The 17,543-nt window shown below is 38.6% G+C and overlaps 1 protein-coding gene across 2 annotated transcripts in view; it reads right to left on the reverse strand.

Annotated features, from left to right (window-relative positions):
- Positions 1-231: 231 nt before the first annotated feature.
- FREM2 (FRAS1 related extracellular matrix 2) overlaps positions 232-17,543 on the reverse strand; it is a 121,006-nt gene continuing 103,694 nt past the window's right edge. Inside the window, exons 17-24 of one of the 2 annotated variants that reach the window (XM_057399986.1) lie at positions 12,019-12,211; positions 9,622-9,726; positions 8,352-8,479; positions 8,132-8,266; positions 5,487-5,613; positions 3,912-4,099; positions 2,881-3,027; positions 232-1,201 (exon numbers count right to left, since the gene is read on the reverse strand). In XM_057399986.1, coding sequence (XP_057255969.1) covers positions 689-1,201; positions 2,881-3,027; positions 3,912-4,099; positions 5,487-5,613; positions 8,132-8,266; positions 8,352-8,479; positions 9,622-9,726; positions 12,019-12,211 — 1,536 coding nt within the window. In that variant the 3' untranslated portion in view covers positions 232-688. Of the gene's footprint in view, positions 1,202-2,880; positions 3,028-3,911; positions 4,100-5,486; positions 5,614-8,131; positions 8,267-8,351; positions 8,480-9,621; positions 9,727-9,802; positions 10,080-12,018; positions 12,212-17,543 lie in introns of those variants that run through there. The other variant, XM_057399987.1, reaches the window with a different exon arrangement.

The raw sequence follows: 17,543 nt of genomic DNA on the forward strand, positions 1-17,543 counted from the left end.
TAAATAGCTGAATATGAATTTGCAGAAAAGAATATGCATTGCATCCTGCGACATGCAATGCTTATAATATTATGCTGTCTAATTTAACTGTCTTTTGAAAAGGTTCAGTTATATATAAGTAAAAAAAAAAGTAAAAAGAAATCACTGGTATAGCTTAAGTGAAGTCAAATACTTACAGGAGGGAGGATTCATGCCTGAGGCATTTCATCACCTTTCATTGTAGATACTGTGTTCCTTGTAAAAAACAATACAAAATTTAACTGAAGAGTATAAGGAGTCCTCCTCTCAAGTATTTTGTGTTTCCGAAGAAACAGATTTCCTCTCTTATTGCAGACAGGATATATAGCACCTTTAGATAGCTTCATCTACTGTTCTGAAATGTCAGAAAATACAAAAACAAAACAAAAAATCTCTCCCTTACAATGCAGCTCCTTGAAATGCTACTTTAGATTAGTGCATGATATAGGGAGGTCAGGATGACCCTTTTTGCATAGTGGGAGGTTTGGTATAGATTTTTCTATTGCTGATGATGGCAGCAAGAGTTCAGGATAAAAAATTTCAGGTACACCTAGAAGCATATGAACTCTTCATTCCTCATGAGTTACCACAATCTGCTGCTAGCAAAGTGCAGTTCAAGTTCTTTTTGAGGCACTCTGGAGACTTTGGCTTGAATCCTGCCATCTTGGAGTCAAACCTCTGAGCTGTCGCTGGCGTAATTGTACGGAAGCATCATTGGTTCATTGTTACCTGGCTCCTTTCTGGCTTCCTTCTTCTCAGAATTTTGTTTCCATTTTAGCAGCAAAACAATGATTGCAATTAAGCAGATGGCAAGGAAAATGGCAGCAACTCCACCAATGATTGTGACTACACTGACCCCTGCACTTTGGTTATTCAGTTCTCTGGGGAGAACACCATTGACTGCAACCTCCCTTTGAGGGACCTGTTTCTTGCTGGTGCGATCTAGTGCTATGTGCTGTATGTTTGTTCCTCGGTTGTTTTCTACTCCAATGTCCTTTGCAAGATCTCGATCCTGCTGAACTCCCCTCTTTTGACGTCTATGTGTGGATATTCCTGAAGTTCCACGGCTCAAGAGCGAGTGGTACTGATGCTCCACACTCCTTTTGCCAATTCCGCGGTTAGCATTCTCTTTTGAACGTACAGTGTAGATTGTGTGGACATACCACTCCCTACCCAAAGACACCTAGAAAGACAAAATGTTTTGTATTTAATACATGCATACACGATCAGACAGCACTATATACAGAGGAAATCAACCACTGTTCTGAACTGATTGCCTGGACAAGTACTTTCAAAGTCACACACATACAAGCCCTGCACTATGCGCCAATGTACACCAGAGAAGTCATGTTTTCTGCCAAAATTTTTAGAGGGGGTAGTTTCCATTCCTCTCCATGGCCAGACTCTATGGCTATCAGGTGCAGATGAAGAGGTGTAGCCTTGGCATCTTTTTGGTACTGTTAGTACCAATGGCCATCAAAAGAACCTCAACTGTAGACAGTTCACAAAAGAGAACATCCCAGGCCTAATTGCTAGCTGACTAGGTAGGCCGTGGCTGTGTCTAGTTCCATTTAAACATAAGAAAGAATTTTAAACTGTCAGGGTGATCGAACATTGCAACAGGGAAACTGTGAAATCTTCACCCTCGGAGTTATTAAAAATCCAACTGGTCACAGACCTGGGCAACTGGCTCTAAGCAGAAGGTTAGAACAGAGAATCTCCAGAGGCCCTTGACAACCTCATCTTTCTGTGATTGCATGCGATCTGCATTAGATGATGTTTTCTTTCTCAAATTTGTTTTCTCTTTTCAGGATACATAATAAATTTGGCTTCCACAAGGTCCAGTAGGATTGTCTGAATACAGTCTTAAAGCAATTGTCTGATAATTTCAGTGGCTGCAGCCAAGTTCTATAATTGTGATGAATAACACATTTTCTATTTTACTCTTGTTTTCTCCAAGTCTTTTTCAGGATATATGGTTGCTTCTTCAAATTTACATTCTTTTGACAGAATGAAGGCCAAAAACTACTGGATTTGGAAATGGAATCTTCAGATAACAAAAAAGAGATTTAATTTTCATGGGGGCAGGTTATAAAACTCTTTTTCTACTGTTAAGTAGATTGTTCTCTTAAATATTTCATTGCTTGCAACAGGACCTTTAATTCTGAAGTGGCCAGGAGTAGCATTAAAGCCTCCTGAAGTCTAATTTAGCCTAAATAAGGTCTCAGTATTTTTTATACTAATTCATACACTTGAGTTTTGCATGTACCTTTGCAAATACCTAAGAGACAAATAATGAAGAAGTAATTCCTGACTGGCTTACACTGATCAAACAGATGAATGCACACAGCTGAAGGATTATATCTAATTAAAGAGTTTTACTCTTTAGTTGTCAGTTTCTAGGATTTCCAGTGCTTAGATGTTTCACAATGGGCAAATTTGCAAGGAAGAGATTACATAGAAAATGCTGAGTAATAGCTACATTTTTATTCAATTATTTATAAATGCCTATGATTCTTTTCCTTTTTATCTTTGACACGTGAGATTGGAAGCAATAAAACAGTGCTGTGTAACAATAAATTTTTCAAGTTCTTAGAAGAAATACATAAGAATAATTTGTATAATTTCTGGTTAGAATGTGGAGTTAAGCAAGGGAAAAACATAGTATTCCCACAGAAATCTCTTAGTAAGTGCTCCAGATTTTATATCTAGAAATTTTTAAGCATTTATAATCCTGTTTGACTGTCATTGGAATCAGAATAAATCTATTGGCTTCAATATGACTTACTGTTGACAACAGTTCTTGTGCGAGTGTTTCTTTCTTGGTACAGTGCTCTTGCTAATAAGCTACAGAAATCATACCTGAAATAGAGGAGTTGAGTCTACTTTAAATCCATCAGAGCCTGGCTGTTTAACTAGTGGAATTGCTTCAGGATCATCTATTGCAAGTTTTGCATTAAAAAGCACATTTCCAAAGCTTGTGGCTTGTGTCTCCGGCTGAGCTTTGTCCTACATAGCCATGGAGGAAAAAATAAAGTTAGCAAAATACGGATTTATTTATTCTAGTTTATTTCTTCTTTTCCAGTTCTAATATTTATACACAATGTATAAATTGTTTTATGCAATCCATTGTAATACCAAGAGAAAAGACATGAGAAGCTGCTGTCACACCTGACTTGTACTAACTTCTATTTAATCTTTTGCCTGAATGCTTTTTTTGTTGAAATCCAAGGGGATACACTATAGAATAATCTTAGCAACATTTGTAAAATAAAAAAGATATATGCATGTAGTCTGAAAAAAAAAGTAGTAAGTCTGTTTCCCAGTTTAAAGAAGCTAACTTTCATTTCTATTAACAGATACTCATATAAATTAGTTTAGACAATTAGGCAATCATCTTACTTCAAGTTAAATTTCTAAAAGTAGGGCAACAGATCTGTAGTCATTTAGGTTTACTCTATTTTCAGAAGGGAAATAATCTCAGATATTCTAAGCCATCATTAGAGGTATCTCTCTTTCCCTATTGATTACAGAGGCAAATTGGATGACTAAATTATACATTAAATTTTTAATGGCTAAAGATAAAAATTCCAGCCCTTAACTTGCATGTCTCCTAAGACTACCTCTATGGTCAACAGGTATAGACAATGTGGGGAAAAAAGCTATCTTGGGATTCTAACTTAGGTCAAACTCTAAATGATAGGAGTCCCCGGAAAGATAAAGAATAGAACCAGGAGGGAGAAAGGCAAGATACACCACCAGTTCATGTTATCCTGGAGTTTGAGCCAAAAATATGGTGCCCTGGAGAACATTTTAAAGAACAGTTGGTTTTGGATAAAAAATAAGTTAGGAAAAAAAAAAAACGTGCATCCTCCCAGAATTAGAACACTTACCACAATCTTAAACCTGTACAGAAGGGATGGAGAATCAGCAAGGCACCCATATTCAGTGTTGGATGGATTATATTTGGGTACATATCCATCAGCTCCTGTGCATAGGAAAACCTTCTCGATGCTACAGTAGAAGGAATCACCCAAATTCTGCACTGGATCCACCATCACCCGGCCATATATGATATCACCTGTGAACAGTGCACACAGTTTACATTCTATTATGCTGGAACATTTGGCTCAGTACTGAGGCTAAGCTAATAAGCCAAGTAAAAAAATTTAGTGCAGTGTAATGTGACTTTATCCAAAGACATCTTGCTACCCAGCTTCTTCTGTAGGGTGCTTTCAAAGGTCATGATCAGAGAGCATGCTCTTCCATGTACTCTGAGCCATAAAATAGCAGTAGGAGGTCACCTGCTCTTGCTATAACCTCAGCCAGTTCAGGGTCTGTTTTAATTCTGGGCTATACTGTGTTCTTCACTCAAAAAGTGACTTAAAGAAACTCCTCTGCACCAAACTAGAGTGTAGGTTTTGGCCTTCTGACAGTTCTGGCACTTCTTAAAGAGATGCCATTTTTGACGTAGGTAGAATCCTGTTCAGGTAGAATCCTGTTCAGTCTGTATAAGGTTTTACTTATACTTGGTCAGACTGGCATACTGTAGAAGTGAAATGAACATTACAAAAAGTCACACAGACATTATCTGAGACTTGGTTCCTTACTATGCAATTGTATTTCAGCTGTCTAATAATGTTTAAGTTAAGGCATGCTTGCCAGACCTGTACAAATAACCTGGGCCACTGTTATGCAGGCAAGAAAAGTATATTGTGTGCAGCAGTCAGATACATATGACAGAAAGTGGTTAGGAAGGTTGAAAATCTGGAGTAGGAAAGGGGAAACATCACATTGCTTTTACAACAATTTGGAGCAACTGTGCACTTTGAGAAGGAGAGACCAGGTACCTGCTGTGAAAAGAGTCTGTGCAAATACATCACAAAAGACACTAATGTATTCAAGGTGTTGGCACAGTAATAAACAGGCAAAAGAGGCACAGGAGGAAAGCAAAGGATTGACGTAGATCCACTTACAAATGTGTCAGGTGAATCAATCTTCCCACCCCCCAGCCTACTCAGTGGAGGACAGGAAGAAGGGACAAAGCCTTGATGCTGTACAAGCTGTGTTCAGTAGCAGCCAAAACACTTGCATGTTATTAATACTGTTCCGGAAACAGACGCAAAGTACAGCACCATAGTGGCTGCTATTAAGAAAGTTAACTCCATCCCAGCCATACCCAGTACACTCACCCACAGAAAAAAAAGAAACCTGTGTAATATTCACTTATCAACTAGTAGTGTTCTTAATATCAGACAATGATTACATAGTGCTCAGATTATGAGAAGTGGCACCAGTACTGTAACCCTCAGACATTAGAGTTTCAGTGCAGTTTTGCTAAGGAAAGGCAAATGGAAAAGAATACAAGCAGCAAGCCCAAATCCTTACTCCTGTCTTGTTTTTACTGAAACACGATCCTGAAAGCGTGGAACACATATGAAATGTATATGATCTGTGCATAATTATACCTTCTGAGAAAGCAACATCACTTTCTTGCCCAAAACCCATTGAGCCATCAGATAGCCACAGTGTCTTTTTGGAGAGAAGGAACATCTGGGTGTTCAAACTGAATTCGGCAGCCACTGGGTCACTGACCTAAAACACAACAGCATAAAGCTCTTCAACAAGGATTCTTTAATGACTTTTAAAACATAGCATGATCTTCTCTTAATGTACATTTATTTTGCAGCTCCCCACATCTACATGAAATATTATACTTTAACCAAAAAGATTTCTTTGTACTAGACATAGATCGCTATAAATTTTACATGCATACAACCTTCAGGTTACCTGCCTCTGTGATATTTAATAGGATTCTAGGTTTGTTTATTCCCACCACATTTTTCCAAATCCCAGCCAAGGAGGTGCCTAAGGTGACTTATGTGTGGGGGTAACATCAGGAAAATATTTCCCTCAGTAACTTGCCTGCTGTGACTCATCACAGCCAGTTTTCTTTACCCCATTTTCATTCTTACATCCAAGTCCCACCTCTGCTTCTGATCCTCTGCCAATTATTTGAAAGTACAAATTGATAACAATTTATTTGCAAGTATCAGTTCTTCTGATGTGCTGCAGGATATCAGACCATGTATGTGAAAATGCACCAAACCCTTTGCACACCTTTTTATGCTATTATTTATCTTTAACATTTGACACAGTTATCTATAGTTCTTCCTTGATTACATTACAAGAACAAAATAAATCAATACCACCATCAGCAGGTTCTCATTGGGCCAGAAAGCAAGCTGGAAGGCAAACTATACAGGGACATGGCATAACAAAAGGGAAAGAATATAGTGAACAGAATTGGGGAGAGCAAAGTTCAACATGATGCAGTGTACCTGGGGAAACAATACAGAAGATACACACATTCCAAAAAAATAGAAAAAAAGAGCAAGAGGCTGATAAACAAATGAAAAAATGCTACCATACATATGTGTATTTATGAATACATATGTATATGTGTGTGGAAAGGAAGGAAGGAAAACAGTAAAGAAAACATTATTGCTGGCTCATGAACAAGGGGCTGATGTAATAAGATATAACAACAGAAAATACTTCTGCAAGTTCTACATCTGACACATTTATTCTTCAAATCTCTTTTTCAGAATAGAGTCCCCAGACTATCAAAGCAACAGGATTTGGCAAGAAGAATGAATAGCTGAAATACTTTTATAAACCCATTGCAATTCTTTAGAAAGAGGAGCCGTACCCCCACAGCCTTTTCACAGAAAGAATGGTTAAAAAAATATTATTTCCATTCTCTTAGAATCCTTTCTTCTAAATGTCTGGGGTTCAGGCTATTGAACAGCCTAAACAGTCCCACAGATTTTTAGTCAGTTCCAGGTAAGAGTTAGGTCTCTCCTACCTCACCCATTTTGCAATGATTTTTGCAGTTTTTCTGAATTTTCTTTGTCATCATCTTGTTTATTCTAGGACCAAACACAAGCTGCGGTTTAGCATTGCTGTGAACTACTTCAGAGTTCCGAGAAGCAGATAAGAAATGCCAAAGAAAAGCTGAAGTGCTGAACTGGTTTAAATCCCCTCACCTCCATGTAAATTTTTTCAAACTGTTTTGCTGGTTAGCTGTGAGAAGGCAGGTTTCATGTCAGACCAGGTATCATCTCTCTGCTTCACTAGGACTTAATGCCATGTCAGGAATCATCTGTTCACCCATAGCTGGCATAATGCCAAAACAAAGCATGAAGACTGCATACATTCCATTGTGTACTCTGGCTAATTCAACAGAAAAGTGATTGTGTATCGCTGACAGATCTGGATAGGATTTGCACTGTAAGATGATTTAATATCATACATCTATACTATTAATGAGCATGAAACCACAGCCATGCTGTTCCAGTGTTAGTTGTATTGGCTCCAAACTTACTCCTTACACATCCCAAGATCACTCTAACCCTATTGATAACACTGTAAAGTGACAATTTATGTTCTGTTAACTAACATTAACCCCCAGATTTTTTTTTTTAGTCAACGATTTCTACAGCATAATCCATTTCTCCATATTTCATTCTTAGCTACAGAACTTTACAGCTGGGCTTCATGAAAGGTATGTTGTTTGCTGGTTCCCATGTTGCCATGTGAGCCATATTGCTACGGGTGGGATTTGTGTCACTTCTGAGACCAGTGCTGGCCACCTATACTTCCTCTGTAGTCAGTGAAGAAGGCTTACCTTAGGACTGAATGAATCCTCCTCTGGAGATTCAACTTTTAATACCAGAGATCTAGCTCTGATCTTTGTAACAGATGAAAACCTTCTGATAATAGTTTTATATTTTCCTAATTATCTGATAAATCTATATCATACCAAAGCCAAGAGATAAGTACAGAATTCCCACGGTTTAGTTCATATCACAGTCGCTGTCCCCCAGACCAATGTCGATGAGCTTCCTATGGGCTAATACATTAGCCTTTCCCAGTTGGGTAGAACTGGTTACATTACAGGGGAGGAGTATGTGCTGTCCCACCAATTTAGGAATCAGTTTGTTTATAAGCAAGTAAATTCAATTTCTAGCACTATTATTACAAGGCCACAAAGACAATTTGGGGATCTAGCTAAAAAGAAAACATGACAAAGGAATCACTGGGGTGGTACCTGCTGGAATCGGATATCCAGATCAAATGTGATAGGGTCTCTAGGGTTGCATATCACTGGTAGGCTGTACTCCTGATGTGGAGTAGTGGTACAAGCTATCAGCTTCACAGTGTATGTTCCAGAATAGTCTCGAACCTGAAGTGAGAGAGAGAAATAGGTGTTCCACCAACATCCTAACAAGCTGGGGCAACAGAAAACAGAGTGAAGGCTGAGGTTTTACCGCAAAATCTGAAACAAAGCTCCACTGCTGTACTGGCTGGTTGTACGTTGGCTCACTTCGGATGAGGCTGAGGCTAAATGTCAGGCCTGGGTGATCAGCAGACATAACCATGGATGTTACAGATGAAGCTAGAAACATGTCAAGAGACAGATTTGTCACCTTTAGTGTTTCACTGCAAACTCTCAGAGCCTGAAAAACATTCCCAGTAATTCACAAACCATAATGCCATGGTTGACGTTAATACCTTTACAGGACACTGGGTTCTGTTAACTGAAACTAACAAAATTAATTACAGTCAACACAGCTGGGCCCCCTTGATTCTTGTTCAAGTGTCTATTAACAGTTGCTTTTGGGCTACACAACCAGAAGTGTATGAAGATTAAATTTAACAGACAGGCAAAACAGTGAGAAAGGAATGGCAAAGATCTATAATCCCTCCTGTTTAAAACTTGGAATGTCAGCTCAGGGAACAAAAAATAATTTCTCTAAGCAACGTAACTCTTTCAGCTCTGCCTGAAAGACAAAACCTAATATGCTAGAAGACAGCTGAGAAGTAGAAGCACCATGAAGGAGTTTCATAGGTTAATAAAACTGACTTAAACTAAAAGAGATTTCTTAAAATTAATTTGTCCCTTCTTATTATTGTTAAGTTCTCATTATTGCTCAGCAGATTTAATTTAGTTAGATAATCTTTTCTGTAGCTGGCATTCATGCTCAGATTTATGTCTGTATTCTGAATAAAGGTAGTGGGGTTTAAACATTAAATTGCAGGATCAGGTCCTCAGCAACAACTAAGTGAATGACAGTGAGAATGTTTTATTAACAGAGTGATACAATGCTCATACAAGACTTTTTCTTACTCTCTGAAAAAGGTCTAAATAACTTAGAATGGTTTCAAGTTAGCAAATAAATTTTAATGCTATCTACATTCCTAGGGCAACATAAGTGAATAATTAATAATAGCTTTTGGATTAAAGACATACACTTATAAATCCATAGTGAACACAATGGCCTAGATCTTTATCTTTCATAAGCCAGGCTTTTCATCAAGCAGAACGATCTTCTTTCCATCAGATTCATGTATATTTCATTAAAGTTAGACAACCAGAATACAGTCATCCCTTACTTTCCATTTTCAGATGGGAAAAATCCCATCTGAAGGGCACATTACATAAAAAAAAAATCAGACATTAGTAACAGAAATAAGAAAAGTGAATATGGAGGGGTGTCCTTGCTTTTATAGTACTGCTAAAGTGTAGATTAAGCTTACCAGGATGGGACATCACAAACAGACCATGAAATCGGGCTTCAGTCTTGAAGTTGACAACCAAGCGCCCCTCTTCACTAACACGCATGCTGGTTGGGTACAGGGAACCTGGCAGCAGAAACCAATTTACAACTTTTATTCCACTTGAAGATGGTAAATAAATCACACTTCTGCGAAACACCAACCCCACTCTTTAATTTCCCCTTGTCATGTAAGTTATCTGGGAGACGGCCTAATGGTACCTTTTGGGTTGACTCAAGGTTCTTCTTGAGCAAGAATTTACACAGTGGGGCCTAGAGTTTTCACAATGCTTCAGCTTTCCAAAGCACATACTGAACTTCCCTGCAAAGTCATGGTTTTACATGTTATCATGGACCCAAACAGCCGCTCCAGTAGGCAAAAGTCCACAGCACAGTCTGTGCTTGTGTTCGGGTAATAGCATGGTGAGCTGCCAGAAGGCTCTATAGAAGGAAGAATACTTATATTTTCACTAGGTATTCAAGCTGACTTCTACCAACGAAAGCTGCTCCAGAGATACTTTTTATCAGTGCCTTCCTATCTATTATCTCAAGGTATCACCCAACCAGCTGTTGGTTGTGGCTTCCATGGCAATCTGTTTGAGGGTGCTTGAATCTGTGAAACTCATTCTGACAGACTTTGCATCGCAATCTCTGGCACGAATCTGGCCCAAGACATGGGACTAATGTTTCCCAATTTCAGGTTACAAAGTCTTGTTTATATGTCAGAAGAGGTTTATTGCTGTAGCTTGCAGCCAAGTCTTTTTTTTTTCTCTAGAGTTCTGCAAAGCTTCAGAGTTCAGGCATTTCCTCCAGTGCTCCTTTACAGCCAGTGATGTGCCACCATTCTGCTTTCCAGGAGCAAGAAGAAAAGAGGAATGTTCCTCCATGAACGTGTCAGAAACCTAACGCCCTCACCAATGTGAATGTATAGCACCCATACAAAAACACCTCTACCAATTATATTTATTGGTACATCAGAAAGATATATACATGTATGAAATATGGCTTTAGAAGACCTTGACTGCTTTACAGTCATATGCAGAATATACGTAGAACAACTATATCTATCCAGAGGCATGGAAATAAATTGGAGACTAGTTAACCCCTTCCTGCCCAGAAAAACAGCTGCTCATTGTACAAAGCTGCAGAATGAGAAAATACTGCCCAAATCATTTTGGGATATGTTGGGGGTCTATACTCCACTTCCTCACTATGTTTATCATGTGTCTTGTTCTAGCTGTTGTCAAAGAGAGCTGCCAGTGTTCAGCATCTCCAAACAGCTGGCCATCAGTTCCTTAAACAGAGAAATAAAATATTAAGCATTAAAGAGAGGAAAACAGTGGCACAGATGTGCCACATAGCTGAGGATTAAATGAGGTTGCTAGTCAGTGTCTACTACATCATATGATTTGTGGTATGTGGCTTATTCTTTAGGCATGGCATGACATGTGCTTCATCATGCACTATAGATTCCCCTTGCCACCCTCATTTACTGTTCTCAACATGAGGAGAGAAATCACATAGCAATGACTTCTGTAGCTTATATACAGGGTTTGTAGAAACAAAGAATAGTTTTATGCTCACTGGAGTCTTGAAACTGTGTAAGCGTATATAAATAACTATAGGTGATGCCTGTATTCCACCATAGGCCAAGACAGGTATGGAACACATAAGCTTAATGTTGATGAGTACCAAAGGAATTTGCCTAAATAGAACAAAGGAGCATATAGGTTTAAATATACATTTTCACAGACATCCGTATGTCTCTACTTTTTAAAAAAATAAAATAATTTTTTGAAAGATAAATTCTGTAATGTCAGAGTTTGATTTGTGACTAATTATAGTCACAAACACTTATTGACAGTATCAAATTTAAAGAATGCTTCCCAGTTTAGTACTCTAACACATAGGCTATTCTAACCATTACTTATTCCTATATCTTTTGAATGTTTCACAGTTAATGTGCTCAATATATAAAAAGTTTCTGAAACTGTACATTCATGGCCAGAAAAATATGATATCACAGAAAAGTTTTTTTGACTTTTTTTCATTAAAGAGCAAGCATCTTGTGTGGTAACAGAATATAGATACATAATGAACCTTGAAGTTCTGAGTATAAATAAATGTCATTAGTTTTTGCCTGTGTACTTCAACAAGACAATTATCTTTCTTTGTAACAAAACAGGTGTCAACTTTAACCTAAACCCCCCAGCAGAGAACTGTGAGTGCTCAGATATGACAGAGTGTTTGCAACTGATAATAAGTGATATACCATTAATTTTTAGTATTAGAATTATTAAAAAATCATCCTACTGTGTGCACATTATACTCTTAATAACAGAACTCTTATGAGTTCAATGAAAAGAAATCCAAAACCCACCTTGGAGCTCTGCTTCTGGTGGGCTACCGATCCCATCCTTCCACAGGATGGCAGTGTCATACACAAAAGTCAGCCGAAGCTCTGATTGCAAGTCGAAATGCTGCCAGCCTCCTACACCCACCGGGGAGTGGAAAACATACGAGACATACAAAGGGACTCTCAGCGTGACATAGGACTGTACTAGATTGAGAACCTATAAAAATGAAAATTATTTAATTAGGTTAGTGGTCATGAAAGACAGCATTGCACTGGTAATCTGAGTGCAAAAGAAAAAGAAGACAGAATTTGAAATAAATGTTGTGACTGAATCAAATTTTCTCATTTTGCAAATTACAGGTGAAGCAAACACCACCACATTTCAGCTAAGCTTACATCCCTTCAAGTTCCATTTTGTATTTCAAACTGAATATGTTTTCTAATAAAACATGGACCCCTCAATTTTGACTTACCTTTTTTGGTCAGGCTTTTTAAGTACTTAATCAACATGGCTACGAACGAAGACTTTGGAAATTTTTCAAATATCCTTTTGCATTTGTCCTATCTTTGTGCCTTAACCAATTCTTTTGCTTACATTCTTATGCTACTATCCTCTAAGAAGCTCTTCTGGAAGATCCTGATTTTCTCAGATGTCATTGCAAGACAGTTCTTGGACTGTACTTATGCTTTTCTGGAACTATTTCTTCCTTTGTGCATGGATAGTAGCTAACACACTCATGCAAACACACAAATCATACCATTTGTCACTGTCTGGAAGAACTAAAGTGCAAATTGATATAGATTTAAAAATATATCCCTTATGCATGTATTGTACAAAACAATAGCGCTGTATTTAATTATTATCAGAGAATTGCATATTCTTCATATATATTTGGATGAAAAAGGCAAGAACAGTGTCAATAAACTGCCACCTCTTAGGATAGCTCTTACATAATGTATGGATCCAAACCTTTCTGAAGAGACTTTGCATTTACGGTCTGTCTGTTACAAATACTTTTTCATTCACATCTCTTTGATTAGAAATGTGCAATCCAGATCCTTTTAGAACATTCTGGATTTCTTTAGAAAGAGATGGAAGGAAAGGCATTGAGATCATCTCCCAGTGGGAGACTTTTCAAAGGTAGAAATGCTGTCGAACTCTCATTTGTTTCCAATAGAAATCCCATATGTAAATTTGTGCATCTGGAGTGATTGTGCATTTCCCTGGAGTGATTACCTTGCAAGCTTCTAAAAAGTGTTTTGCACTATTAAAAAATCCCCCAACATTCAAAGAACTTTACAAGCTGTGTAAAAATCAAACTGTTTTTGAGTTCACCCAGTGGCATGTCAGCAGTCTGAACGTCCATTACCTTACCGATGCATTACATTTCCAAATACCAGACAAAACTTTTAGTTGGTTTTTTTTTCAGCAAAGCATTTGACACAGTCTCCCACAGCATCCTCACAGCTAAATTGAGGAAGTGTGGACTGGATGATCAGGTAGTGAGGTGGACTGTGAACTGGCTGAAGGAGAGAAGCCAGAGAGTTGTAGTCTATGGGGCTGAGTCTAGTTGGAGGCCTGTAACCAGTGGAGTGCCTCAAGGGTCAGTACTGGGACCGGTATTATTTAATATATTCATCAACGATTTAGATGAGGGAATTGAGTGTACCCTCAGCAAGTTTGCTGATGACACTAAGCTGGGAGGAGTGGCTGACACGCCAGAAGGCTGTGCTGCCATCCAGCGAGATCTGGACAGGCTGGAGAGTTGGGCAGGGAATAACTTGATGAAATATAACAAGGGAAAGTGTAGAGTCCTGCATCTGGGCAGGAACAACCCCAGGTTCCAGTATAGGTTGGGGAACGACCTGTTAGAGAGCAGTGTAGGGGAGAGGGACCTGGGGGTCCTAGTGGATGACAGGATGACCATGAGCCAACACTGTGCCCTTGTGGCCAAGAAGGCCAGTGGTATCCTGGGGTGTATTAGAAGGGCGGTGGTTAGTAGGTCGAGAGAGGTTCTCCTTTCCCTCTACTCTGCCCTGGTGAGTCCCCATCTGGAATATTGTGTCCAGTTCTGGGCCCCTCAGTTCAAGAAGGACAGGGAGCTGCTGGAGAGAGTCCAGCGCATGGCAACGAAGATGATTAAGGGAGTGCAGCATCTCCCTTATGAGGAAAGACTGAGGGAGCTGGGTCTCTATAGTTTAGAGAAGAGGAGACTGAGGGGTGACCTTATTAGTGTATATAAATATATAAAGGGGGAGTGTCACGAGGATGGAGCCAGGCTCTACTCAGTGGCAAACAATGATAAAACAAGGGGTAATGGGTACAAACTGGAACACAGGAGGTTCCACTTAAACTTGAGAAGAAACTTCTTCTCAGTGAGGGTGACAGAACACTGGAACAGGCTGCCCAGGGAGGTTGTGGAGTCTCCTTCCCTGGAGACATTCAAAACTCGCCTGGACACATTCCTGTGTAACATTATCTAGGTGTTCCTGCTCCGGCAGGTGGATTGGACTAGATGATCTTTCGAGGTCCCTTCCAATCTCTAGCATACTGTGAAACTGTGAAACTGTAATACTATAAAACCACAAATATACTGCTTGCCCTGACTAAATACTCTGAACTAATTAAAAAGTTCATAATGGCAAATGTTTATAATTGCCACAACACATGACACTCCTTGAGCTACACTCTCTGCTACCAAAACTGTTTCCACTTATATTGTTTGCATTGTTCCATCAAATGTACTATCATTTAGACAGAAAACTGTCTGGAAAAACACAGTATCATGCAGTAAAGCAGTCGGGTAGACAATATGAAATGTTCCAGTTTTAGATGATTTTATATGAATGCTTCTTTGTTGGTTTTATATAAACACAATTAAGAACTTCTATTTGGAACAAAAAAAGAGAGGTTTCTTCTCCATATGTATTGGATGAGACATTGAAGTTAGACAAAAATATTGTCCTTTAGTCTTATTTAAGTTGCAAGTTTATCTTTGGGATACCTGCATGATATCTGAGGAATTATTTCAGACATGGATTTGCTAAATTGTTCCAAGTAATAACATAGAATTCCCACTTCTATGAAAAAATATAGCTATGGTGGAAGTCTACAGCGCACCATGGTTTGCCTTTGATACAGGATTAACCTTGAACATTTGTAATTTCTTGGAACAGGATCAAGAACTGAATACATTTGGTAGTGTAACAAATGTGTTCTTATTGAAAAGTCATTCACATATGTGTAGACATTGAAATCAAAGATCTGAAATTCAGTTTGCTTATGAGGAAGTTACAAAAGTATATGAAAGAAAATTCAATAAATGTCCATTATCCTCTTGAAAGGAAGCATACATAATGTTTCATGGCAATGTAGAGGAGGACTGGAATCTAACACAGAGAGAATTTAATGACCTTGAAGACCAGGACTTAAATAAGGTGACATTTTATAGCATAAAGTATAAGGTAATGGCAACTAGGGATTTCTGGTAGAAATTAAAGACATCAGTTAGAAACAACAGAGGGAAAGAAATTTTGGTATGCGAAGTTGATCACATCTCACAACTATGACCTTCCTACCCTCTCCATGTGATATGATCCTAAGATAAACTGAGGAATGGGGTGGAAATTAGAAGCATGCATGCTATTATGCAGAGCACTAGTGAGAGCTTATCCAGAACAGCTTTGATCATCCATGCTTGAAATAGCCTGATTTGCATTGTAGACTGTAGAAAAAGAAATCAACGTAAACACAGGAATGGCAAAACTATTGGATGAAGGGAATCTAAAATAGCTGGGTTGTTTAGCCTGGTACAAAAAAGGGTGAGAGGGAATAAGAATGCTGTCTATACACATCAGGAGGTCAACAACGGAGGAGGGCCACTCATGATGATAGATGGTGCTGACATGGGAACAAACAGCCATAACAAATACAGCCTAAAAATCAGAAGAATTTCTAACCCTTGGTGTGGTGGCATTCAACAAGAATAGTGAGGCAATGAAATCCTATTAGTTTTTCAGTTAAGTTTACTAGTGCTGGAACCACATTATATAGAGTATTAAGGACAGTGATCCACAACCCCCTTCCAGCTCAGTATTGTCTGCCACCTCAAGTAAAAGAAAACAAACTTCTTTCAAAGCTTTTCTTGATTTTCAAGTACAAGGTATCAGGGCCTCTTCACATACACTGTACATAAAGCAATTCATTAATGGGGTTTCTAAGACACTTTCTAGGGTTTTCTTGCCTCCTTTCAATGACAGAATAGTGTTAGTGAGATCAGCTCATTTGCAGTGGTGAAAATGTAGCAGTAGGATCCCTTCTGGGGCAGATCTGCCTGAAACACTGCTTTGTCATACATTACCACTGCTCTGTAGGTAAATCTGAAACCATGGTGCCAAAGAATTGTCTCTGTTTCTAGAACCCTAGAATTTAGAAGGTTCTTGTCTTTTGGCAAAATCCATGAGAGATGTGTGGGCAACAGGCTGACTGCCCCATCCTGGGAATTTATTTGTGTACTTATGAAAGTCTACATGCTTTCATCAGTATAGCTTCCCTTATGTGAGATTCATGGCATGTAAGGAGAGAAAGGAGTTCTTGCTAAACCAGCTGATTGAGTTTCTATGCACACAAACCATTCTTCAGGCACTCATGGATTTGCAGGTGTGGAGGAAAACCTACAATACTGATAGCCAGACAATCACTGAATAGTTTTCTCTCTCCTAACAGTAAATTAAAACATACAAACCCCTCTCATTTCTTGCTGGGAAGGAAAATGCCACAAGGAGAATAGTACACTTTGGGAGGCAGAAAGGAAAAATCACAGGACTATATGCTATATGAAATACAGAGGATCTTTTTGACACAATAAAAAAATAAAGAAGAAATTAACTGCAGAGGAAAACTGAGTCAGTAAGTGAGCAGACCCTCCAACAAATGAATTGATGGAATGTGTTACGCAGATGGAGGAGTCTTACTTCTCTAGCCCTCTTAATAATGCCATTTAGGCGAACATGAGAAAACATTCTTTCCATTGAGTTATCTTTATTTTACAGCACTGCCTGCAAAGCCTATTGGAAGTAGCCAGCTGTTCATATTCTATCTCAATATGACATGATGAAACCAAAGTGGTAACTTAGAGCTGTGTAAGTGTAGGATCAGTTTAAGTGCTGTGGAGAGACAGAACAGGTGCATTATGTATCTACGTATCCTATCCACAGGAGATGTTAACAGTTGTATGGACAAAATTATATTCATTGATTTTAAACAATAATAAGTGGGTGTGACTTTTAGCCTTGTGATACCAGGAGAGAAATACAGACTACAGCTACACCTCAGCTGAGCTGGGGAAATTGTCGAATACTCTGTAACAGTGCCAGTCCTGGAGAATCTGGGAAAACAGAAGACAAAAATTCTTCCAAGCGGGGAGCAGATTCTTGCAGTTAATGTAGGAAAAAATGTAGATCACAAATCAAAGTGCATCTCAAAATTCATTTGTGTGAGGAAAGAACACGATTTACACCGGACAGTGGTATAAGAAGTAGAGTTTCAT

Source organism: Pezoporus wallicus, unplaced genomic scaffold, assembly GCF_028554395.1.
Source record: "Pezoporus wallicus isolate ANWC-B61680 ecotype Strahan unplaced genomic scaffold, APGP_CSIRO_Pwel_v1 scaffold_7383, whole genome shotgun sequence".
Taxonomy (NCBI): domain Eukaryota; kingdom Metazoa; phylum Chordata; class Aves; order Psittaciformes; family Psittacidae; genus Pezoporus; species Pezoporus wallicus.